The sequence below is a fragment of the Mycteria americana genome, chromosome 9 (assembly GCF_035582795.1).
Source record: "Mycteria americana isolate JAX WOST 10 ecotype Jacksonville Zoo and Gardens chromosome 9, USCA_MyAme_1.0, whole genome shotgun sequence".
In the NCBI taxonomy this organism is placed as follows: Eukaryota; Metazoa; Chordata; class Aves; order Ciconiiformes; family Ciconiidae; genus Mycteria; species Mycteria americana.
The window spans coordinates 20009542-20036220 of record NC_134373.1 but is presented as its reverse complement, the minus strand read 5'-3'; the positions used below and the strand labels follow the sequence as shown (position 1 = coordinate 20036220).

At 36.2% G+C, this 26679-nt stretch overlaps 1 protein-coding gene across 3 annotated transcripts in view; it reads right to left on the bottom strand.

Annotated features, from left to right (window-relative positions):
- The window catches only part of OLA1 (Obg like ATPase 1), a 104561-nt gene continuing 77882 nt past the window's right edge, over positions 1-26679 (bottom strand). For all 3 annotated transcript variants that reach the window (XM_075511803.1, XM_075511802.1, XM_075511804.1), the window contains 4 exons: positions 7537-7677; positions 6759-6855; positions 4566-4688; positions 1-525 (listed from right to left, as the gene is read on the bottom strand). In XM_075511803.1, coding sequence (XP_075367918.1) covers positions 424-525; positions 4566-4688; positions 6759-6855; positions 7537-7677 — 463 coding nt within the window. In that variant the 3' untranslated portion in view covers positions 1-423. The remainder of the gene's footprint in view (positions 526-4565; positions 4689-6758; positions 6856-7536; positions 7678-26679) is intronic.

The following is a 26679-nucleotide window of genomic DNA, read 5'->3' as shown; positions in this document are numbered from 1 at the left end:
TGGTTTTGTCAAATGTTTTATTGAGTGTAGACATCTGGAGTACTGTAAAACATGCATTATCTGTAGATTCAAAAAGGAGCAAGCCACATTGTCCTCACTGTCAAACGTGTCAGGCTTGGCATACATGATGGAGATTAATGAAGTATCATGAGAGTAATATGGTTCCTGAAAAGCTTCTACAATTTGGAGTAGGGTCTTAATCGTTTGAAATGCAAAGCTGTTCACATTTAGTGAACTTGCATGTTCACTGGAGGTGCCATATTTTAATTCAAAACAAACAAGAATAATTTCACTGGGGGGAGGGTAAGTTCCCTAGGTAGAAACTGTATGCTTTTTGTTTCCAGATATTCCATCCTAAATAAAAATTCAAATGCTTTTTGAAGCAGCACAGTTTATTTCTGAGCAATGAACAACATCTGATATTCATTTCTTCTTGGGTTGTTGAGGTGTATTAAATTTAAAGAAGATAATATCTCCGTCCTCCACTATGTAATTTCTGCCTTGTTGTCTGTATTTTCCAGCAGCCTGTAAATAGAACAGACAAAAGGAAAATGGGTTATTTCATTAGACATTTTATAGTCTTTTCAAATTGTAATTATTTAAATACATTTTGGTAAAGAAATGGTACTGCTTCAGCTTCAGAGTTTGACAGCCACAGTACTCCTCAGTTTGACATAACTTGGTTTTACATATATATGAAATATACACAAAAAGAATTTAACCTCCACTGAATCGGTGGTGCTTAAATGCCATCGGCATTATATAGTGGTAAATCTGTAAACCCTGGCAAGTCTTAAGATAAAGGACACTAAAACAACTCTTTTTTTTTTTTTTTCAGCTTTCAGGCTTTCTTTTTTTTCATCCAAAAAACCTGCAGATGGCAAATACTGGCAGCAGGAATCTAAAACAGCGTTGCTGGAAAGGGCAATCGGCAACAGTCGGCATCATGGCTGCATGGCTATTAAACTGGTATATGAACTACTTCTGAGCGGCTCCAGCAAAGGGCAAGCAAGTACTGTCAAAACTAAAGATGGGAACACTATGCAAAAGTCACAGCTGTACATGCCTCGTGCTTCGAGCGGGCTCTCTTGTCTGCTTGTGCCCAGATAATGAAGGACTGAGGAGCACAAAATACAGGCTCAGTTTTTCTGTCAGAAATTTCCTTTAGAAGAAATTTGCTTCAGAAGGACAGATATAAGAGCAGATAGGCTGTGAAACCAGCATACAGGAGAAGGCATATAGACCAAGGACATGAAAAGGAAATTCGTTATGAAAATGCTGTACTTGAGGAGAGCAGAAAATAGGCAAGGAATATATTAAATATCAGTACCCTCCACATTAGAATTTATTATTATATTTTTCTATCTTTATCTCGTCGTAATTAAACCTAGTGTTATAGAGGCTACTGAGAAGCTGTGGCATTAGGACTGACAGACTGGGCGGGAGGTGGTCCGCAGAAGCATTTATCTTGAAAAGTGATCTACAATATGGAAAAGTTGAGAGCTTCTGCTTTAGTTCAATAACCATTCCTGGTTTGAAGTTTTCTCTCGCAGGAGAAAGTGCTTCCATGGAAGACCTCACTGTGCCATTATTCTCAACGACACTATCACAGTGGTGGCACGCTAAGATCCCATTACAGGAAAGCTGTTAACTAATGACCTTAGTTGCAGTAGAACAGATCAGATTAATGGTACACAGTTAACTTAAGACACCTTTCTTTCACAAAACCTGCTCTGTAAAGCAACGTTTTTCCCCATATTGCTGTCTAGGAATTTAGAGGCTCGATAACCTTGTTGCTGTCATTCCTTATTTAAATGTTGTCACCAGTGATGCTAGCCTACACAAAACTGCAGGTAAAATAGCCTCAACAATAAATATATAGTGCAATAGGAATTGACCTTATCCCATATGACACTATCGATAAATAATAAATAGGACTTTGCAAATGTTTTTATATTTCCCCCACCCCAGAAATTTGTTTAGACTATAAAAGGTTTACTTTCAAGTAGACTTAGTAGTTCTTTCCTTTGATGATCCTACTAATGCTCAAAGTCAAGAGTAATTAGACTAATTGATGGCATAAACACTAATAAAACAGTGCTGTAAAAATCATCAGCAAGTGTAAGCTGCAGGCCCAGGTACAGAGACATTTTACAGTTGAATACATTTATTACTCACAAATATTTGTAGAAAAAACTCTCCTCCACAAAGTAACAATGCGGATTTTTTTTAGCACACTTGCACGCTGTCAAAGTGGCATAGACTTCTTTAATTTTGATACACTAATGCAAGTTTATGTATTTTTGTTACTAGTTTACAGTTAATTAAAAGTGACAGTGTTCCTTTAAATTCTCTAGAGACCATTTAATCCATTTCCATTGCTATCAGAAACACTGGTTGAAAAAATCAATACCCATTTGTGAATCTTGAGTATGTATTAAACAAGACACGTCTAACCAGTTCATTTGCACTTGAAAGCAGCCATCTGTAGAAGCCAGCTTTGCCTAAGCAGATATGATTGCTAATAATGTGATATCCCTGTAGACTACAAAGCCCACACAGAGCTATTCAGTGTATAGTTCACAGCACCGGCATTAAATTAGTTATGCTGTACTGGTGTTAGACACACACAAAATCAAACTTAAAAATCGATCAACTTGATAACATACAAAGCAAGCAACTCCCATTACCACTGTTATTTCAGTTGACTCCTAAAAGCTCCCAAATTTAATTTTGAAATTTACCAGCAATATAAAAGTAATTAGTATTGTGTATGGCATGAAACATTGTATTAAATGCAAATTAGAAAAGACTAGAGTAATATAACGCGTTTTTCTAAAAGGAAGGGGTTTTTTCTAATCTTCATTTTAAAACTGAGTAACAAATGCAAATATGCTTGCTTTACAGATACTTCAAAACAATAAAAATTTAATCATTAAATAGAATTTGAATGTGGACGCTTGATGTCTAGAATCTTACACTGTGAAAAGCAAATAAAAATATATCAGCAAAATACTTATAGATTAATTTAGTATGTATTAACTGATGCAGCTTCTCAAGGAAAACACTCAGGTTTGAGCTTCAAGAACCGTTGCTGGCAAAATTTGAATCTTGGTTACATAAAGTGATTTCTGACTGCAGAATATTAGATTTATTTATAGCTGTGGTTTCACTTTACAACTACAACTCTACTTCCCTTTTCATAAGGCAGTTCACATGCCGCAACGAACCAATTATACTGGGATTTTTTTCCCCTCACTTCCTGGGGTTCAAACAAACCTATTAAAGTCCCGCTGCTCAGTATGATCTTCCTTAGCGATACCACTGAGAATAAGCTGAATCTGAAATCATAGTTTTGCATACCTTTCAAGCTATCAAATAGCAAACAATAAAGCTGAACCTTTTAAATTCTTTAACACATTATAGTGTGTAGGAACCTTCAAATACTGAGACTGATTAAATCACACTAATGTGCTTTGTAATTGCAATTTTATAAAATACAAATCTTAATAAAACATCAAAAATGCCAAACGAGAAATCAAATGCATAGGAAATAAAGGGGGGTTTCTCTACTTAAATAAGGTGGAAATAATGCAATAGCAATGCAGAGAAGAACAGCTTTTCTTATGACATTTATTTGCCATGTACAAGTTCATTTCATATTTAATAACTTCAAATCAGATATAATTTATCAGCTATAAGAAGGGCACAACTTTGGGCACCCAATCAGTCTCTGCCCTCTAGTGTTGAGAAAGCAGATAAAACTCTTCTTAATAGAAGCATCACTACAAGGAAGTGTGAGCTCAAGAAAAAAGTTTTTCATTAAATATCTTCACTGTCTCTGCAGTAGATAGCTAGGAAACTTCACCTATTGTAATATATTTTCGTGAACTACATACAACTATTACTGGCACCCTGAACAATCGAAGTAAGGCATGGCATTTTTGAAAAAGACATCAAAGGGAGATTGAATTAAATACTGAAATGGTAAAATTTAAGATTCTAATTATGCCTATCAGAGTCTAGGAGTGGAATCCACTAATCCTGAAAAAAATGGTACATTTTTAGAATACAATATTTTCTTAACCATTTGCATCTGACATTTGTAATACCTTCACTGCAAACTCAAAACAAGATGACACATCATTAGAAGAAATGGATTTTCTGTGTTTCTTGCATTTCCTTTTAGAGGTGATTCAAAAATCTGCTATCTCATCTTAAAAATCTGATTTTTCAAAAACAAGTTCATTTTAAAGCTTATTACATTCTGACACTAACATGTAAACAGAGAAAAAAAAAAATTTAGCATAGCATTTGGTCTTCGTGTTGACATTTAGTCCATAAACTGTCATATCTTAGATACTGAAATAATTGCATTCCTGTTCAGTAAGTTGGTGCATTTGAATTCTTTCCTAAGTAAAAGATGAAAATAGATTTTGGTCTATTGCTAGAGGTGACTGTTAGGATTCGCTTAGCATCAAGAACTTCTTCCCAGTGAAAAATAGACTTGAAATGGAAAAATGGCATATATGGAGGAAGGGAGAAGAAAAAGATGGGGAGCTCACCTTGACAGCAGCTTCTGAACCTCCTTCTTTAAAATCTTCATATTTCATTACTTCAGCCATAATGAATCCCTTTTCAAAATCTGTGTGGATCTTCCCTGCTGCCTGAGGAGCCTTCGTCCCTTTCTGTCAAAGGAAAGACCGGAAGAAAATTAATTGCATTTAAGAAGATGGATTGCAGGAAAGAGGTTTCTCCTTTTTGATATGCTTTCAGGATCTGCTGAAACTTTGTTTCATATCAGTTAAAATGTCACGGATACAGCTGGGTAATTCTCAATATTGGGACATACAGATAGATGCCTTCGCCACAGATAAACCAACTGATATTAAAGAAGGGCAGCTTTGTTTTTCCTAATAGGTATCAACAGCAGTATTGATTTTAGAAGCTATGATTGTGTTTTGTTGTGGGATTCACTTCGATCCCTAGCTCTCCACACAGAAAGTGAGGAAAATAAAGATTTTTAAATAACTTTAAAATCTGAATTACTCACGACTTTTACTTACGTCCAAATAATTTCAATTAAATGATAACATTCATTGGCGAACCACATTTGTAATCAAAAATGATTTATGGATCTCAAGCCCTACATACCAGCTTATTTTTATTTCAGAATAATTTTAGTAAGTCTAATATAGAACAAAATGAGTATTCTTACCAAAATGTCAACAATTGAATCAGTAAAAAATAAAAAATCACAGGCAACTATTATAAGATAATTTAAGTTTATGCAATAGAGGAGAATGCATTATAACTGCATGCCTTAAATTACAAGGACATACATTCTGTGCACATACAACCATGGAGAGAAATTTGAGAAATAATGATGACCTAAAGGCTGCTTAATAAAGCATGTTAAAGTGCTAAGGAGTCTGACAGTGTAGAGCACAGTTTTTACAATAAAAGATGTATTGGGTTAATATGGCTACTCACTGATGCTTACCTGACTAAATATCTTTGCACATTAAATCAAAGATACTTACAATCAGTCTTAAGATAAACCAGCTTTCAAATTTTCTAATAAAGAGCAAGCATTTCTCCTACTGAAAACAGTGGAGTTTCAGCATGTACTTTTAAAAACTATGGCAAAAATAAGAACAACAAAACTTCTGCTTTTATATTATTTTGGTAGCTATTTCAGGAACTTTAGCTAGCAGTTATCATGTAAAAGGAGATGAGATGAAAAGGCTAAAAAAATAAACAGGCTTTTAGGAAAGTAAGTTTAATGTGCTAAAACATATACACAAACATCTGTAGCAGTATTAATAAAAATATAAATTTGCTGGAAATTATGTTAATTAATGAAAACAAATTAATTCCATTGAATGAAATTAAATACAGCACTGAAATTCACTGCACAGCACTAAGTACACTGATGCAAAAAATAAAAGCTCAATGACAGATTTGCACCTCCAAAAGTTGACATTTTTGTAATTTTTAAGATAGAGTTTGTAACTACATGCATTTCAAAATATTTTTCAATACTAATCTTTATATTATAACATATTTGCATTCAGAGGCAAACCACTACAGCTCAGCTCTTACTGTCCTCTGGGAATAAATTATCTCTATGGCTATAATCATTCTACATCAATATTTAAAATACATAATATAATTTTAGGCATTACATAAGTTCCTGGATAAACATACAAACTACCAAAATAAACTAGGTCTAAATATTAAAGTCAGTAAAACACCTGAATTACTGCACACTGATTTTAGTTTTTAAGCCCAACTGTGTATCCATGAGGAATATAATGATGTTATATTGCTTTTATTGCTGAAAATGTAATCCGAGCAAAGCAAAGGAGGAATGAACCACCCGCAACCCAAACAAACTTAGTGAATACAAAATGAAAAGCAACATCAATTTCACTGCAGACAAACCCAGTCACACAGATTAAGCAAGCACAATACTGGTACGTCTTATCTCTGACCACAGGAGGAGGGTAGACAGATTCTACAGGATGAAGAAATTCAGACTATGTAATAGGCAGAATCAATTGTTACCTGCCTCAATCAATGCAGCTCCACTTTCACTGTTCAGCAGCTCACAAATAATTAAAGTTATCCTGGACAAAAAACTCATCTGTAATGACTAGCTAACCGCCACCATGACAAACTTCAAAGTCAGTGATATCAATCTGAATTCAATAGTGTGGAACTGGATATAGCTGATGAATAAGTATGAATCTTACCCTGATGGTCCATGCACGCACTTCATCTGGGCCTGCAGTGAAAAAGTATTCTAGTTGGAGTGCTGCATATCCAGCCTTAATGATCTTTGCTAACGCACTGAAAAAAAAATGAATCCAATTCATTCAACATACACACATAAAATAGCTAAATGCCCCAAGTAATCAATTTACATGGAAAGACATCACATATTTTGAAGACACCGGGTCTACTTTTAAACACAGCAATAATCGCAGTAGCCTTTTTCTTTGAACTCTCTTCAGAAGAACTACTTTTTTACTGCAGCATCATAAAGACAGTATTTTGATTTGTTTATTCAGCAGGATACAGAAATATGGGATAAATTTAAATCACCCTATCAGGCAGCACTTTTGGTCTCATGCAATTTTCAGGACTCCAGGTCATGAAAGCATAACTGTTTGACTGAAATTCAATATTGAAACAATTTATTATAGTTCTTCAGAAAAATTATGGCAAAATTTTTTCCACCGTCCCTATTCCCCGTGGATGACGAAACAGTTTTGGTGATCATTCCTTCTCAAAAATATACATAACTAATACCTATGTTATAATTAAAACACTGTACAGAGATGACAGATGACAGTTAAAAACTTAATTTAAAATAAATCTTTTCACTCTGTCTCATGGTAAAGAAAGGAGAAGATTCTCTCTTTATAATGGTAATTACTCTGTCATTTATTATTCTATCAGCGCAAGCAATTAAATTACTGCAAGGAAATAGTTGATAATAAAGTGTAGGGAAAATGAATGCTAATTAACCTTTGTGTCATGTTCTCTTCCAGATACTTCTGTTTCTCCTCAGCACTCATATCTTGCAACTTGAGTTCCAAGGCCCCACTAAAAGGAATGACCAAAGCACCCGGGTCGTGCTTGTCCACCCACTCTTTAATTTTTATCAACCTGTACACAACAAAGGGCACAACATTATCTTGTAGTGCATGCATGGCTGTACCACATTCATTATTATCAAGTAGCACATACATATTCATAAGAATTGCACGGTTTTATGATGCCATCTTTTTGTGTATTGCTTTCCAAGGTCAAGGCATTAACAGGCAGCAATTGCTTCAGGTGTACTCCATTAACATTTCACTGTTTCTTGGTTTCTGTTTGGCATTTAATCTATCAGAAATAGGCATAATTTGAGAAAATAGCTAGGTTTTTGGTAGGGTTAAATACTTGCCATCTAAACACTAACTGAATAAAACTTTGTAGATCTGTGGACATACATTTTTCTGAGACTTCCAAGGGTGATATTTCAAATGCAGTAAAACTACAGGTCTTCAGTTTTTCCTGACTTTTTTTTTTTTTTAAAAAAAAGCATCTCAGTGGCTAGAGCAGCTGATATTAGCAGACAGAAAAGAACACTACACTGCATAAACTCCTAGATAGCAAGTAGCACCCTGCTTTTTCTGGCTATTGATCTTGGAGTATGCCATAACTAATGAACACAGGGCCGTGTTTCTACTAGTTTCTCCCACCTTTCTATCATCTCCCCAGGACAAAGCTTCTAGATATTATACTACTATTATTTTTAAATAAAGAATTAAATTTCCTATTTCTCTCCATCTTCAATAACTGGCAGCATCAGTAATAGTTTGCTGTACATCTAATTTTTTTTTTTTAGTTGAACGAAACTACAAATTTAGAGCTACAGATTTATGGTGCTAGTTTTTGAATGCTCAATATCCTATTAAAAATCAAGAAAATCTTTGCAGCAATAGCTGATGTTTGAACAATCTTTAAACACAGGCATCACATTAATGGCTGCAAATACTATTTATTTCAGATTTAAGAGAGACATTCATAAATTACCTGTAAGGAGTTCAATATTATTTGTAGGGCACTATTTCTGAACAGGTGTGCATGATAAGAATGACAACTCTGTATGCTCAGCAAGAAAACACAAGAGGCATGGGAATGCTTCCTGTACACTAAGACACAAAGTACAAAATACAGTACTTTGGGTGCTGTAGATGTTTCAGACCTGAAGCACCCACCATACAGCACAGGGTTTTATGCTTGCTGAGTTCTTTTTCTTAGTCCTGCTAATCTCTAAGATTTAGACTAAGGTTTTAACTGCTATTATACTAAAGTGCTTTGAAACTGTGGCCTGAAACCTTTAAACAATCAATGCAAATGTCACTTCAGAAAAACATGAACTGAACCAAAGTTCATCAACACACATTTATCAAAGAAAATAGCAGGGGATCAGAGTTATTATGAGATTAAGTGCATGGCCCACCGAGTAGGGTTTTAGATAGGACAAAGAATATAAAAGTTCACTCAACAGTTTTCACACGTTTGCTATATAAGGCTGGTCTTCTACCACTTACTTATGTAAATACCCCATCAGTGGTTTTCAATACTCATTATACTAATCTTTTTTTCCTCCAGTTAGCCAATGAAAATATAGTCTGGTATCAAGGACTGATACTGAAACACTATTGCCTGCAGAAACATCTGAACTGAAAATCACAATTAAGGTGCATTTCTGAATGTGACATGTGACATTTAACAGCACTTCTAAAACTGATGATTGTAGTTAACTACTTTATTTTGGCTAACAAACTGGATTTCAGAGCTTATAAATGCCAACCTTTTACAGAAAATTTATCTAGAAATGGCTCTGGTATTCTTAAGTGTACTTCAACATCTGTGCATACATCCTTTTTTTTTTTTTTTTTTTTTTTTAAGAAAGTCTCTAACACTGGTCTCTAGACTAATTAAATAGTGTACCAAGTGAAAGACAGAATGAAACATGCAAACTTGAAAAAGTGAAATGAGCATGAAAGTAATATAAAAAATTGGATTCAAATTCTGTTTGGTAAATATGGTCATCGTAACTAATAAACTAAGAACTATTGTGGAACAACAAGATAAGAAATAATTACTTTAGCTAAAACACCAATTCAGAATAATAATAGTCTTAGACTGTCATTTTAACAGCTTTTCTATTGAGTCCTTAGAGGGATTATTTGCATTCCTCAGGTATTATATTGTACAATTCAGATGAATAAAGACTTACAAATCATTCCTCTACCGCCAGTGTGAGACTTTGATCCAGTGAATACACCATTGTACCTTAACTATAATTGGCAAAAAACCTGACAGTGTAGAGCATCACAAGCTTAATAACAAAGGAGAATATCTCAAAGTGTTGACAGATGATCTTCATAATGCAGGAGCAGAGCTGGTACATTTTAGCAATAAATGAGCACTGAGGTCTAAAGGTCTCTGAAGTGACTGACATCAGACCTGCTACAGCCTCACTAAAAGAATAAGGTACTGCATCCCACTCTGTACAGACAGTCGGGTTCTCTGCCTGAGTCTTTCACTTTTGTGACTTTCAATGTCACAGGAATTACTAAAAAGTACCAAGGAATTCCCCTAATGGTGATCAAAACAAAGAAAACAAAAAAAAGTAAATACTCAAATATAAATACTGATATATTTCTAAATGAAATTTTCCCCAAAGCAAAAATGCTTGACTAATAATCAATAAAGTAATAGCGCAAGTTTGCTTTCCTGTTAGGGATAACCAAGCATGCTAAACAGAACAAAAAATTCTCTTAAGAAATGGTAATAATTAATGTCAAATATGTTTTATCTGATCACATAATTTTTCCATGGAAATGTGTACATCTGTAAAAGGACAGCATTAGTACCCTCATTTGGGCCTGTGTTAAGATGAGCAAATCCTGGAGTATCTCTCCATTATTTCATGCTATACTTGATAGCGAATGATGAAGGGTATTGGATTTTAGGCTGAGAGAAAAGACTATTAACACTTAAGAAAATCTCCAAAAACCCCCCAAAATACTAAAACGCAACAAAATTAAAAGTAAAAAAACCCCAAACACGAAAACAACAAACTAGTAAAACTGGCAGAACCTATGACCATGATTAACAGCTGAAACTACTTTAAGAAACAAGGAAGTGCTCAAGATGAAAACCCTTCTTGACAAAGTAAACTGAAAACTATGTGAAAACAGTGTACACACTAAAAGCAATTAAAAATATCCTCTTTCGTAATTAGGTTTCTAAAAATGCCATTATTAGGAGACTTAAAACTAAATTCTGATTATAAAACGTAAAGCAGAAAGAAGAAAGGCTTCTTCTTGTGCTACTCAGTAATAACAGCGAGGATCTCTCGGAGCATTTCTGGACATCCAGCAGCCTTCCCCTATTGAGGTAGCTTGGTTCTTCCCTCCAGGTGGCTCTGTGGAGAGGAGTGTGCTAACAGAGCATTCCTGAATTGAGATTTGATTCTATTCACCACAAATGGACAAAATATCCTTTCTGGAAAAAAAATATAGACCCAAGAGACAGTAAGACAACCATTAATTCTGTGATGGCAAAAAGAAAACCTTAAATAAAAGTTGAATTGAAAACTCAATTAAACAGACAACTGTGTAAAAACTTGACAAAAGAACAAAACCAAGACAAGAACAAAACCAGATCTGAACAACTTGCAAGTGAAGGCAGCACTCAAAATTCTGAGCAGGGAAAACAGCCAAGAGGAATTAAGATGCTCACTTCCACCTAACACTGTTACTGTCGGCTCATAAGAAGATAAGGAAGGACAAAAGCATGTCAGCATATCTACTACTAACTCAGAAAAGCTGTAAAGACCAAGATGTTTTCTTGCCACTACCAGATTCCAAAATTTGGCAAAGGCATCATTTAAGGGCATTCCAGTTTTTAACTCTGCATCAGCCCGACAAGGAAAAAGTAAATGAAAGAAGCCAGTGATCGCAAGTTAAGAAGGATCAGGACAACCACCAGAGTTAACTCCTGATACTAAATCAGGATGCAGAACAGACCTTGGAGAAAGGTTTAAAAATGAGGGCACTCACTGAGAAGGCCAATAAGCAAAGAGCACCAGAACGGGGAGTTGTGCAGAAGGCAGTGCCTTCGATTTAAAGTGGTGATGGTTCCTGAGGCAGAAGAAACCAAAACCTGTAGACAACCAAAATAAAGAGATACAAAAGTTGCAGAATGTACATTAACTACAAATCGATATTTGAGAGTTTCACATGAGAGATCCAGCTGGGAACAGAGACAGAGTTCAGATAGAAATCAGAAGTAGTGATAGAAGAGAGAAGCTGCAGAGAGAACTTAAGCTCAGTGGACACCTGCAAGACAAGATGATCTGAAAAACTGACCCCTGAGAAGAAAGGTGATTTGTTAAAGTATGCTTTTGTACAAGCGAGACCAAAAAAAAACCCCATCTAACTCATGGAAGAGAAACAATTGTTTTTCTGTTCTACACCTGAACTAGGAGTGGAAATTGGCAGAAACAAAACAGCATGGCAGGGAAGAAGAAAATACCAGGCAGCACCACAAGAAGGAAAGAAACAAATGTAGATGATTAGATAAGATCGAACTAAGTGATCAAAACATACGAAAGACTGAAAAAAAGATCTACAGATAGGAGTGAGAACAAGAGGACCTAGCAATTCCAACAGGCTCTTCCCGTTGACAGTCTGAGCAACCCCCAATTTTTAAAACCTTCCAAAGTCCATCTGCTCAGTGCTTTGTTCGCCACTGTTGAAAAGTTTTTCATATGTGTAGCCTAAGCCACCTTTATTTCAATTTAAACGCATTAGTTTAACTGAGCCTATACACTATGGACTGGGAATACACACTCCCTATTTCTTTACAGCAGCGTTTTAGATACTTAAAAACTGGGGTCTTTCTCTTTTATTTTGAGCTTTCCTTGTAAGCCATGTATTACCTCCAACTTTGAAACTTTTTCTGGACTCTCTCCAATTGGTCTAAAGTTTCCTAGAAGCACACAGTACCTAATGCACTCCTCAGAGCTCTCAATAATAATGTCTTATAAGCATTAAAATAGCTAGACGACTAACTCACACATTTTTCAGGTGATTCTCCTGTTTATAAAACCCAGCATAGCATTTGCTTTTTTGTGACAGCACTGCAACATTATCTCATGCTCAGTTTATACCTTATTGTATGACCCTGCTTGACTAGCTATTCTTAATACTATATTTGCATAGTTGATTATTCCTGCATAAAATCCTTCTCAGAAGTTGCACCCTAGCTCTTTTTTTCCTAATGATTTCTTCTATTTCTTGAGATGCTCCTAAATTCTAATTTTGTTCTATGCATACCTGGACATCTCCTGGTTTGGGGTCATCTACAGATTTAACAAGAATGCTCATCATCCAGCTCATTAATGGAAATACGTAACAGCATTCAACCAGCAGCTGCTTCTGCAGATCTCATAATGAGATATTCTTCCATTTGGAAAGTGAGCCACTGATAACTATGCTGTGTGTATTATCTTCCAACCAGTCTTGCACACTCAACTTCCAGTAGTTTCCATCTAGCCTATATTTCGTATCTTGTTTATGAGAATGTTGTAAGGCATTGAAACCTTTAAAGGCTTAATAAAAATCCCAATAGGTAGTAAAGTATATTTTTTCACTATATGTAAGACCATTAAATTTATCACAAACAAAATACTAGCGTCAGCTGACAATTTAGACAAGTAATAAACAGCCAACGTGAATTTGTGAAGACAATTGGGTTGCTTCTAGGTGATTAAAACCAGTTCAATTGTTCCAACATATTTCTTGAAATTAAAGGAAAATTCATTGACTTAAAAATGTCTTGTTTCTTCTTTCCTCTTTGTGGCTTTCTTTTGCCTTTTGAAGCCTCACTCATTATCCACAAGTTATCTAAAATGATGATAAATTAGGCAACAATTATTTTTTTTTGTCAGGTCCCAAAATGTTCTACTATGAGTACCACTAGGTTTAGTTGATTTGGTGGGATGGGAGAGGAAGATCTAATTTACCTAAGCACCAGTATCACATGACACAGCTCATAAGTGATGTCCTTCCCTTCTGTTCTGTTAGCATGCACAGACTCCACAAAGGTCAGGTCCCACTGTTCTCAGTGCTGTACATATATATAGATGAGTATGCATATGCATTCTTATATAAATAAGAAACATTCACAGCCTCATTAAGCTTTCATTCCAAATTTATATAATCAACAAAGAATGGAATGGTGAAAATGATGAAACCATTATATAATAATTTCGTACCACAAAATAGATCAGTGGCAGAAGTTAAGAACGGGAAGCAGAAAGCACAGGTAATACTCTGCTGTAACAGATTAACATGCTGTAACTCTTCTTGCTACCTGCCTTTTTTAGGGTATCCCTTTCTTCTTGCACTTGCACTACATAAAGAGAAAGCAAGACTAAACAGGAAAACATTAAAGAATAAAAAAGTACCTTCTTCCCCACCGTGATAGCTTGCTTTTCATGAAGAAGACAAATCTACAGAAGGTTTGGGAGTACCTGTTACTGACAGGCAATCCCATTTCAAATCATCAGAGACATCTGATCTCTATCATGGCCATTATCTTAAATCCCCTATAATTCTGCAAAATCATTTGTTAGATGGGGTGACCAATATTGCACCTAACTATTTTAGTTCATGTTGCATCCCAGATTCTAAAGAAACATTTTCATAATCTGGACATGAGCTTCTCATCCCATTCCTTATCCGTCCACATGTTGCACTTTCTTTTCTGCTACCAGCTGCACATGGAGCATGGACCCTACCAGCACTCCCTGCAGGCATACTCAAGCTGTTCACCAACAAAAATAATCTGGCAAAAAGCAGTTTTGGGAGGGAGGGAGGGAGGGAGGGAGAATTTATTTCTTTCATATGCCCCACTCCCCACCCCTTTTCTTTTAAGCTGGACCAGTTCACTTTCCCATGTATCCTTACAACTGGTTGTGCCACTATAACTGAAGGGTGGTGCACAAACAGGTGAAGACTATTAAGGTCGGGAGTGCCTTAAGTTAGCCTACCACCCAAAAAAGACCAATGCCACCTCGCCAAGTTCAATCAGGAATTTTGGTGTTTATTATTGGAGAATGCTTGTTTATGGCATAACTCCTCAGTAAAAACTATCCCATATGAGATCACTTAAAAATAGATTCTTCAAGGCAGAAAACAATATTAGTTGACAGGGGAAGAAAATCAAGGCGATATTCTGGAAATTCATATGAAAGCACTTCATGCCCTCAAGATATAATTCTGTTAACAAATTGTCTAACATAATATAGTAATAGTATATAGTTCTCAGTTTATCTGGTCTAGAAAACTACCTGGAGATATTCACTGTTAATGGTATGTTAAAAACACATAAGGATGTAACACTTCTCTTACAACTTTATACTACTGACCACTTTTTGAACATATTTCATGTGAAGATTTGTCTTAACTGACATGAAACTTGTTTAGATGTTTTGGGTTTGCAAGATGTTGGAACTGTGAAACAAATAATATCAGAGAACATGATATTACCTGTAAATGGACTACAGACAGCAGTTAATGGACAAAGTACTTTTAAAACTAGGAGAAATAAAGCATGTCTAATAGAAAAATCAAGTTGATGACCTACAACCAAGTCTGAATTAAAAAATGTCAAGATGGTAGCAAGACGGAGAGAAAGAGGTAAAATAATCCAGAATTAGTTTTTCTGCTAATCTATATAGAGCTCCCAGTAAGAAAAGATTTTTCAGTACCTTATACAGCAAATTCCATCTAACAAAAGGTCAGTCAAGGTAACCCTATTTTAAACATTTGTAAGAAGCATCATTCACGAAGAATAAAGATCTTGAAATCCATTTTTTAAACATTCGTTTCTGATCTAATTTTCAAGACTTCAGTAATATCTCTTTATCCAAATTATGGTCCCCATTAAAGTGATCAAAACCAATTATGACTTAAACAATAATGAAAACGGTACTACACTGCTGCTGTAGCACCTGCTGGTACATGAAAGGTTTACACATTCTCTAGTTCTTGGTCTGCCAGTTCCGAAAATTGATTCTGTCTTAACTAAAAAAAAAATAAAAAAAAGACTGTTGCTGTCAGCAAGGATCAAGTACAGTCAGGACTGAGCTACTGATGTTACTGCATAACAATGCAGACTGCAACAAATCGTGCATACTATGTTTCATAGTTATAGGCATAAGAGGCTCCACTTGCAGCACATATACTTTGGACAGAAAAGACACCTTTGGAAAGTCACATCTTGTCGTTCTTTCTGCTATAATTTATAAAATGCAGAGTTTTGAAAGATTACCTTGAAAATTATAACAAAATAATTTAACAGATGCTTGTTCATAAAGTATAGCAAAAGGAGCAAATCTCAGTCACAAGACTTACGTGCAAAATGGTGATGATTGAGCTACTATTACAGATCAGTAGAAAGAATCCCTATTCCATAGTCAGGTTTACATTATGGCATGATAATTTTAACTTTTGTCTCTTGACAGGACTTCTTATGTCACATGGAATGTCACTGTATTCTTAAGGGTCTTGTACAAAAAAAGTAGGACAATTCATATCAATGCTATTATAACAAAGTCTCAAATATGTAATCCCATAAAAAAGAATTCTAAGCCATGCGTAAAGTATTTGATCAAAAGAACATGTGATGCCTTAACAAGAGAAACTTTACATGAAATGCATGATGGACAACACCATTTTAAATTTATATTCTTCAATTCTTTTATGTACTGTGTGCACACAAGAAAATACAAGGCCATACTCCCAAACAAAAATTATGATCTACACAAAGCTCCTGTGTAATGAAATACATATATAGTAACAACATTTGAAATAAGACACCATAAAGAGTAACTGGGAATATATTCCACTAGTGCTAATTAAAAATCTGCAATGAGTAACACGAATGAATGCAGACTACAACGTGTGTCAGTTGTGGCTTTCACTAATGTCACAGAACAATTTAATGAAACCTAAACAAACTGCGTCAGAATATTCTCCCCAAGTTCTCTTAATGAAATATCCTCTCCTGCTCACACAATAGATGGAGACACTTTCCTCGCTTCTCCAAAATTAGTCTGTGTAATCTTAACTGCAGAGCCTCTGGAGACCACGGAACTCACATGAATGCTCTCTTTCTCCCTCCATCAGTTGTAAAAACTATGTAACTATTCAAATTGCAGGAGTCAAATATTACCACAATAAGACCATTAGATTTACAATAATAAACCCTGCTTATTACCCCCACTCCCTCAGACCATTACCAAGTACTAACATTTTGCGATCACATGATACTACGAGTGACCTTTTAAGAAACAATTTTAACAAGACTAGTAATGAGAATCACAGAAGCTGGCGATACTGGAATAAGTTGTGGGGGCTTTTTTGATGAAGAAAAGATCAAACTTGTTATTAGGCTGGAATATCCTACTCAATAAATCAGAAATTAACTTTGATATTTATCCAGAGAAAGAACATCATCTAAGATCTCATTAAAGCAATGAAAGAGTTTAGTTGAATGGTTAATATTCAAACTACAGCAACTCAAAGAATACAGGGCTTAATTTCAGACACCTGATTTAGATACCTAATCTTGCTCTGCTCCCTATATAGTTAATGAAGCAGGAGACTCTTCCAAGGGCAATTGAGAGCACTTAAATTAGGGCTCCTGTTCTCACTTTCTTCTTAAAGCATCTTCTCTCACCCCTTTTCATAGGCTGCTTTAGAAACTAACCCTGACCTTAAGCGCCTAAGTTGCTTATGTACAATTATGTGGTGTGTCCCAGTCTTACCTCCTGCTGATACGTTTCCCCAAAATACTGTCTAATAAATACAACAGCATATACTGTACTGTCATATGAACATGTCCATGTCCAAGTAAAACACTAAATGAGTTCGGGATTTTCACAGTGTGCAGAGATGCCTTTTATGAAATGCACTTCACTAATTTGAAAACCTGTCAAAAAAATGTTCAATTCTACAGACACAGTCTGTTTACCTGTCTAAACTATGGTGAAATGAAAAAAATTAACAATATCTGAATCAGCTACTAAAACATACTTTTCCTAGGGGAACACTAACTTTGATTTTTTTCAGAAGCAGGAATAAGTATCTGGATCAGTGTCTGAAATTACGCTCCATTTATCTGACGATCAGTTAGACACAAAGATTTTTATGGCTGAAAATGGAATGACAAAGTAAATTTCTGTCAGAAATAAATACTCTTATTCTGTGGGTGGGTGTGTACAAAACATTTTTATTTGCAAACACAAAACTAAAATTTGATTTATTATAAAACTGCTAGTTTACCTGTCTTCATTTTCTTATTGATTATGGAATTAGGATGCATTCAATGCCCCCAGCAATTTTAACAACAAAAAATTATTTGACTGAAAAGAAGTTCCACCTTGACGTTACAGCACTCTGTGGTATGTTTTACCCTTACAAATACTAGCACTAACAACAACAGGATCGAAAAGCCAAACCTAAAATGCAAGCTACTTTAATTTTTATGACTTGGCCCAGAAATCATTTTTCAATAGCAAGTTCAGAACATAAGCCCAAAAACATAGTAATCCATGTTCAGTCTCTTCTGACTAAAGAAAAGGCTCCATGTGTGGTGGCATACATGATAGTTGTCAACATAAATGAAAATGTTCATGAATAAAAAACAGGCTGTATAAAGAGCTAATTATAATATTACTATCAATTGCTAGCTTGCGCTTGCAAATCTTTCATATCATATAAATGCATTGTTTTTGACATATCTCGGTAGCTAAACATCACATCATTTCACTTTTTCAAAGTACTTCAAATATGCACGGGATATACTATAAGGAATGTGGTCTGATCTACAGTTACACTGAAAAAGAAAAACCTATGACATAAATGTGCATTGTCATTAAAAATTTATTTAAAACATTAATCAGCTCCCAAGTAAAAAAAAATCTAGACTTCTAACAGCCTCTATAAAATGATTTTTACTTTCTTTCTGTCCAAAACAGCAGTTGAAAACACTTCACACAATCATGCAATGGAAGACTAAAATAATACAAACACCCAAAGCAATAGTGAAGTTGTGAATTATTCTACTTGCATCCAGATGTTTTCTTACCATTAGAAACATTGTTTATTTGCTTAAAGCAATCACTTACACTCTTTTAGCACATGAGTTTTAAGAAAAGGTTCAGTAACCAATGAAAAGCACCATTCCTATTTTAATGCTTAAACGGATTCTTCTATTTTAGAAGTGACACAGAATTTAAGTTTGGAAAAGGCCTGCTCAACAGGCAAGAGCCCTACTAAGTAATATGTGGTTAAAAGCAGACCTAGCCAAAGGAAAAATACTAAAACATCATAGTGGGCAGTTATTTTGGGACATGATAGTCTATCCATTTCTCCACCAGAGTCACTTAATCAACAGATACAATGCTATTTTAGACTTTAGACTACTTTATCTTCGATTTAGACTTAGACTTTTAGACTTTGGTTGAGCAATGACACCATCAAAGAATAAACGATCACAGAAAATAACCTTGGTAAACACAAGTAATTTGGCTTAAAGGAAAAAATAAAGCATGCCCTGATAAATTTGTTCTCTCATTGATATATGATTTTCTATGCAGAAGAAATAAATCTATAAAGTATTTGATAGTGTGCTGTGTGTGAAACTACTCATTCAGCCAGAGAAGAGGTGGAAGTGGATTTGTACAGACTGTGTACTGAGTAATGCACTGGATCTGTTAACAGGAGAACAAATAGGTGTTTAAGAATATCATTAATGAGGTTTCACAAGGATCAAACTTAGGACTGATCTTGTTTAAATACATTAATGACCTTGACACAAACATTAGTTGCGTGCAAAGGTTACATTCGATATGTGAGCAGAAGACATTTTCCTCAAGGAAAGTCATCATCATCATCATCAATTGGAAGTGACATAGAAGGGGGACCACGATGCATTAGTCTTCTTCACAGCAACTCTAAGCCACCAATACAATGCAACAAAGGCAAATGTAATCTACAGATCCTACTGGAAATGCTTCCCTTCATTCAACAGGATGCATTATGTCTGCCTGTAAGGTATTCATGAAAGCATGCGGAGTACTATGTGCAACTGTGGTCAGCTAAATTCAGAACAGGTCTAAGATTATCAGAGGAATGGGAACCTCATGTAAATGACAGAGAGAAAATTGATAATGCCTGCTTTAAATAAGTACTGGAGGTAAACACCAATTAGATAAGATACTATTTAATCTACAGGACAAAGCTGCCAGATCCACCAATGAAATAAGCCAGCCATGGAAAAACATAGGCTGGAAATTAGCAGAACATTTTCAACCCAAGGCAGCAGCAACGTTCTGTGAACAGCCTCCCAATACTAAGTGCAAAACAATCAGCTACTGTTAAAAAAAAACCTTAATTAATTTATGAAAGTCATTATACTGTGTAGCTAGCAACAATAACTGGTTCTGTACTGAATGCAGAGGAGGGATGACAGTAATTTAGGGATTATCATATAGTTACAAGGAAGCAGTACACTTTGTGAATTCAGAAGTACATAAAGGCTATGCAGAAATGCAAAAGGGGGACAAAAAGGCCTCAATCTCATACAAATCAAGTTCCTACATGTTTTGTAAAACCCAATGCCCCCACTGGGGAAAAGGCATGAAGAACTCAACCACCACATATTTGACTTGGCTGGAGCTAGGCAGCTGACCAGCAGCAGTAGGCTGGCAGACTGATCATCATGCAAAAAGTCCTCCTGAGCCACAGAATATGATGCTGCCTGCTGTTCAGTGCACCATGTCACTGCTTTTTAAAGAATGAGTATAAATAAGGAATCACTGTTGTAAGGAAACAAGACTCAAACTCTTGGAAAACTAGACTTCAGAACTCAAACTCTTAGTAAACTAGACTCCATGAGTTCTGCTCTTCCAAAAGAAGACATAATAAAAGTCAAAAGCAGCCCATAAGACCATGTATAGGTACCAGTACCACTCATGAGGAGAGCATGGGCAAGGCAGAAGAGGTGGCTACAGTACTTGTATCACAGCTTGGCACTAAGTAATTTCAAAATTTGGGCAAGGTACACATTTTTAAAATAGCACTGAGAACACTGGACTTCATTATCCTAATTGGTCAAATGAAGAAAATTAAGAACACGATTATTTAAAAATGTGTGAAAATTTTAATGGAAGTTTCTTACTTAGCATCACACACAGAAATCTAAAAGACACAGAAGTAAAATCCAGTTCTCCACCACCAAATCTCCAGGCATGTAAAATGCCTTTAACATAAAGCCATCCCTTGTCCTCCTCCAGTTCCACATCAGTATCAAGTTTTGCTCCACAGGAAGGGAATCCCATCAAGAGAAGTCTCCTAGCCTACCCAACCCTACTGCATCCTCAAGACCAAGCTTGTCCTTTGCATGGACCAAGACAAGGTTGGATGTAAAGGAAAGGGAGCCGTTTGGTACACCCCCGAGCAGACAACCCTTTGCGGCAGGACATGGATTCTGAAATGCATTGGCAACTTTCATTCCTACATTTTCTGACTTTGAAGTGTTTCCCATTACAACATTAAGACCCTTAACATAGCTGTATGTAATTTCCAATTTCTAAAAAAGCAACCAATAAACATGTTAAATTCTAAACTGAATGTACTCGTTACATACCCATTACACACACCAATCTTTGGGCTAATGGAGCTACAGTGACTATTCACCCCTCAATGGACTAGAAGCTGGGAAGAGGTAAGGCGTTCTACTATAAGATGTCACAGACACTTGCTAAGAGCAGAGAAACAAAAAGACACTACCTCTGAATTTCATGCCGTGCTTTGTAAGGAGAAAAATCTAGTGAGTACAGTCTCTTCTGACCCTTGTTCCTAAAATACAGCCACTTTCCCATCCCATCCAGCAGTTCTTTCATTCTATTGCTCACTCTGGTTTCTTTCCCAGTGTCATTCTCCAGTCTTCAAAGCTTTCCATCCTGATACAACAGCTCTTTAGCAAGATGCTACCAAAAGCCACCCCCAAAACTTACACCTCTTCATTCAATTTGCACCTCCCTCCTACCCTGGCTTTCGGTCACTCCCACACTCCTACTTTCTTTTATCTCATTTGCAGGGTTAACAGTTCTGCTCCCGGCCAGGGACCCACCTCCTACTCAGTTTCTTTCGTTCCTCAACATACAGAGGTACATTTGGATCAGAGAGACTTCCAAATTCCTGTTAGGTCTGCTCAATTCTTAAATTTAGTAACAGCTATTTCAGAGAAAAATTCCTTAGCTGCTGTGTTTCTCACAGTATTTAGCACTACATTAAATATTTACCACTGCACTTTCTTACATTTTGTTTAAAAAATAAATCATATAAATATTGACATTCTAAATTTGTGTTCTGCACAAATCCAGTGCATTTTAATGATTTTTCCCACTAGAAAGTGGACAAAGTAATTATGTAATAGGCTGAAATGAACTAGGCTCAGGAACAAAATACAAATTACAAAACAAAAAAACTGCAATCCACTGTATAGTTACTTAAGTACCAGAGACAGAAAAACAGTTCAATAAAGGTATTATATCTTATCAGATACTGTGGGATAATGGCTGAGGTGACTTAAAAATTAGAACTTATATTCACACTTTTAGGTAAGGCACAGCATTGAAGAAGCTTCCCAGATGGAATGCGGCTGACATGCAAGGAATCCATTCCATGGAAGCTCCCTAGGCCTGCAACCTTAGATGTTGGTAACACCAGGGGAACTTGGTGTGCTGACTCTAAGAGGGTGGAGCGGTGTGGAGATGCCACAGCCAGGCTCTGCAATAACAGGGGAACTTAAAGGTGTCATGGAACTGACAAGCTGCATATTTACTACCCTGGGCCAACAGCCTGCCACGTTTTTGACAAAATGCTGTCCTTTTGGTGAACTTTGCTCATTATAACATCATTATAATACCAAAACACACCTCCATCCCAAAAGCTACCCGCCTCCAAGGTGCGACCACCCCTCACTGAGCTTGCGCACTGAATTTTTCTAGCTTATACCTTTAAAAGCGAAGCGAGGAAACTTTACACCAATCCTAAACAAAGGTATGTATGACTAGAGTCACTCAAGCTCCACCCGAAAGGTGAAAGATAGTATAAAATGGTTTAAGAGAAAGAGAATGTTAGGGAAGACACCATCGTGTATCACTCTGACGTTTGGGATCAGTCAACGGGCTGAGCCTCTCTTCCCCCCCATCGGGACGCCTTCGGGTAAGAGTCGAACACTTGGTTATACCAAGTGCCTCCCCGGGAAACTTAGAAATCTCTATAGAGTCGCTTTATTATCTTTTAACATGTTTGTGTCCGGCCGTGTTACTCATATTTTTGATATACGCGTTGTGTCCGGCCGTGTTATATACATGTTTGTGTCCGGCCGTGTTATTCATACTCATATTTTTGACATTTGTCTGTGCTTTGCAGACAGTTAATTTATCACCGGTAATCCAAAGAATCTGTGTGTCTGTTGCTCTAATAAACTGCACTCTTCACTGCTGTGGCCGTGACGGTTCCTTCAACACGCCCAGACTGGGGCATGTAAAAATTAATGCTGTCGCCTTAGCGAAAGCCCTGAACCAGTAAGTGGCTACACACACAGTCCTTAGAAAATAAACCGTTGATCAGGTCTCAGACTAAGACTGGACCTAGCCGCACCTAGACTCCTCTCTGAGAAGGAGTTTAGAAAGCAAGGGGGTCCTGTCTGAACCTCGTGACTCAACAGGAGAGTTCCCCCCAGCCACTCCTCAGACTCCTATTTGTATGCAACAGTAACCCTTAATGCAACAGATACATACAGTAATATTTCTTTTAAAGAAATAGAAAAAGAATATTTCTTTTAAAGAAATATTCAGTACAAGTCCTTCGGTAGAGTCTAGAAAAGTACAGAACATACAGTTGTACTTCTACTGCCTCCGCTTATCAGATGAAATCTTCTCTTTACACAGGCAAAGGACAAAAAATGGGAACCCAAATAGAGCAGACTGGAACACGGTAAAGCTAACAAACATTGCATCTTTCCTAGAAAGAGAAATTTCTCTCAGAAAAAGATGCAGTTGATAGTTTCTCTAGTGCATTCATCTAGTTATTGTATGCTGTACTTTGGTACATACTTGTGGAGCACCCGACAAGAAATGCCAAGAGTGCAGGAGACTTGATACGACTTAATATTCTAGTCATAGCTGCCCATGTCCTCATTTTGCTATTTGCCACATAAAAACCCCAACGATCCATTACACATCAATCAGAAAAAGGATACTGCATTTTTAAATGTTTTAATGAAAATAATGCAAAGTATGGAACTTTGCAGTGATGAGATGCCTAAACCAGAAGTATTTCCCCGGCTCTACAGCAGTTATAAAATACTATGTAATAATCCTTTACAGAGGAAGCACTTACTGAATTTGTGCAAAACCTATATGCTGCAATTTTCAGAAAAGCACCACACTACAAATGCATTCCACTCATTCAGAAGCAACCCAAATTCAGTGCTATAGAAGCTGAAGGTACTGCTCAATGCAATGATTCATAGTTTCCCTAATAGAAAGATTCAGCAGTTTTTAGTCGAGACCTTTATTCCCTCTCTGAATAAATGATGCCTGAAATTTTTATTCTTGTTCTAATGGAATTTCAATGGCCTTCACTGCAAATCTACTGGAAATTTTCGCATATTAAGTGGAAAAAATTAAATGATGTTAACCACATTTTAATGTGATTAAGGCTGACAGGGTCATTATTTCTGCTAATCACTCAGTTTAAAAAGCTCAAACAAAACTTTGTAACAGCCAACGTTTTTTCTATTTTTCCATATGTCTACTGTAGTTGAGAATTAAAGCCACTACAGAATATAAAATACAGTATATATCATAAAAAGGCCATATCAAATGTTTTCTGCAATTTGTACATGGATTTCATTATAATTAATCTCAAGATTTAAAAAAAGGGGAGGGAGGGAATCGATCTTACAATGTGTATACACCTTTACTTCTTTTGTCTTCCTCAATCAAAAGACAAAACAGAACAAGAGAATATATGTATCTTTTCCTGTAGCTCCCATTTGCTAGTGAAAACGAGAAAATATTTCTGCATGTCTTTACTGTGAACCAAAAGGTATGTGTAATCATTGAAAATAATTTCTTAGAAGGTGTCTGTTGCACTCTGCAATATGGAACTCTGCTTGTTACCATTTAGGTCAGCATAAGCTGGAAAACGGGCATAAAAAAGTGGAACAGAGGCAAGTGGCGATGATGAAGAGCAAACAGTATATAGTTTTCACAGTGTCTTGTAGTTTCCTCTCATGGAGGATCAATGATGGAACACAAAATTAAGGAGACTGCTGCTACGGTCACTGGCTCAGCCTTACACAGCCTTACAGCCAGCCCTGCCTGCTCTTGCTCAAAGGCCCACCACTGGCAGCAGCACCGAATCCCGATGGAGCAGCTCCCCAAGATCAGTAACAGAACACAGAAGCCTTGAGGGTGATGGAAGAGGGTGGAAGGACTTAAATTAAAAAACAGCCATAAGTCTGTCTCATTAGTACCACTAGAGGAGGGGGGTTGTTGTTTGTGGGATTTATTTTTGGTTTCTTTCTGGGTGCAAGGGGGCTGTTCAGAGTTTTCTTTGGCTTGGGTTTTAGGCTTTTTGCAGGATTAGCATTTTCTGTGAAGACCACCACTGTAATGCTTATTGCCTGCTTAATAATTAATACCACCCTCTGTGGATCCTCAGTTTTGGAGGACTGGTACCTCTCATGCCATGTCATGTCTCTCCTCACAAACCCAAAACTTACAGATGATTAAAAAAATGGGGGGGAAAAAAGCATTTCAGCATCCAAATTCACTTTTCTACATAAGTAACTGTGTTTATACTTCAATTAGTTTAGAAAAGAATGAAAGTGCAGACTGATTCACATTGATCATTCCCATCTGGTTTAATAGATGCATTTCAACCTTACTGAATCATTAAAAATAAAATCTGTATTACAGCAGCTTCTTCAATTACAAAAACCATTTCAAAAACAGTAAATGAGATCGTTACTTCTTAACCTTAAGGTACGTGAAATTTATCTGAAAAATATTTTATCTCCTTCCCATTCCTTGGCAAAGTATCCAATCACATACACAGATATTTTTAGATCTACTTCATGATTACAACAAAAAATGCTGAGAAAAAAGACAGTAATTAATCATACACAAGTCTTTTCACATAAGACTTTACTTCTACCTTGATATCTACATGTATTGCTAACTCTGTATTTCAACAGCCAGCAGCTTTTTTTCCTAAAGAACATTTGCTTCCCACCCGAATACTTTCCATAACAAGAAAAAAAAAAAGTCCAACAACATTAGGTCATTTACTATCAAGGAACAAACTATGTTAACATCAGTATCATATTATGGCTGTAGTTTGTGATGTTCTCAAAAAGAAACATTATTGGTATTGTTGGACTTTCTAGTTTTAGTGTGAAGCCATGCACTAGTGCATCAACTAACAACCTCACTGAATTCTTGCGCTCATCTAAGAAGGGACCCTGCTGAATGTCCTAATGCATCTTATTGTGAATCTTCAGCAAATAAAACTTCATGTATGAGCTCATGATGTGCTTTGCTGCTGGAAAGTCACAGGCTCTGTGGGAAGCTTTTTATCTTCCCAGCAGTCAGTTCTCTGAGAACATCAGTGCAGCTACTGTAGTTACCTGTAGATTACTTGTATTTTCTCACATCTGTGTCCAGCAATCTAAACCATGATGATAAAGGGTCATTAGGTTTTGAGTGAGGAAGGGGATGGACTAGACAATTTGCTCTGATAAGCTCCTTGTTGTGAGCGCCGGTTTAGAATGTGAAATGCAGGGTTATGCACAGTCTCAACTCAAAAACCAGTGCTCTCCAGAGCACCAATTAAAAATCATACTCAGCCCATCTTAAGCTACATGAACACATCTTACCTGAAATTTTTACAATTAATAATATTGCAATGAAATAATTCTGTCATGGTAAGAAGGACATCAACTGTCTAT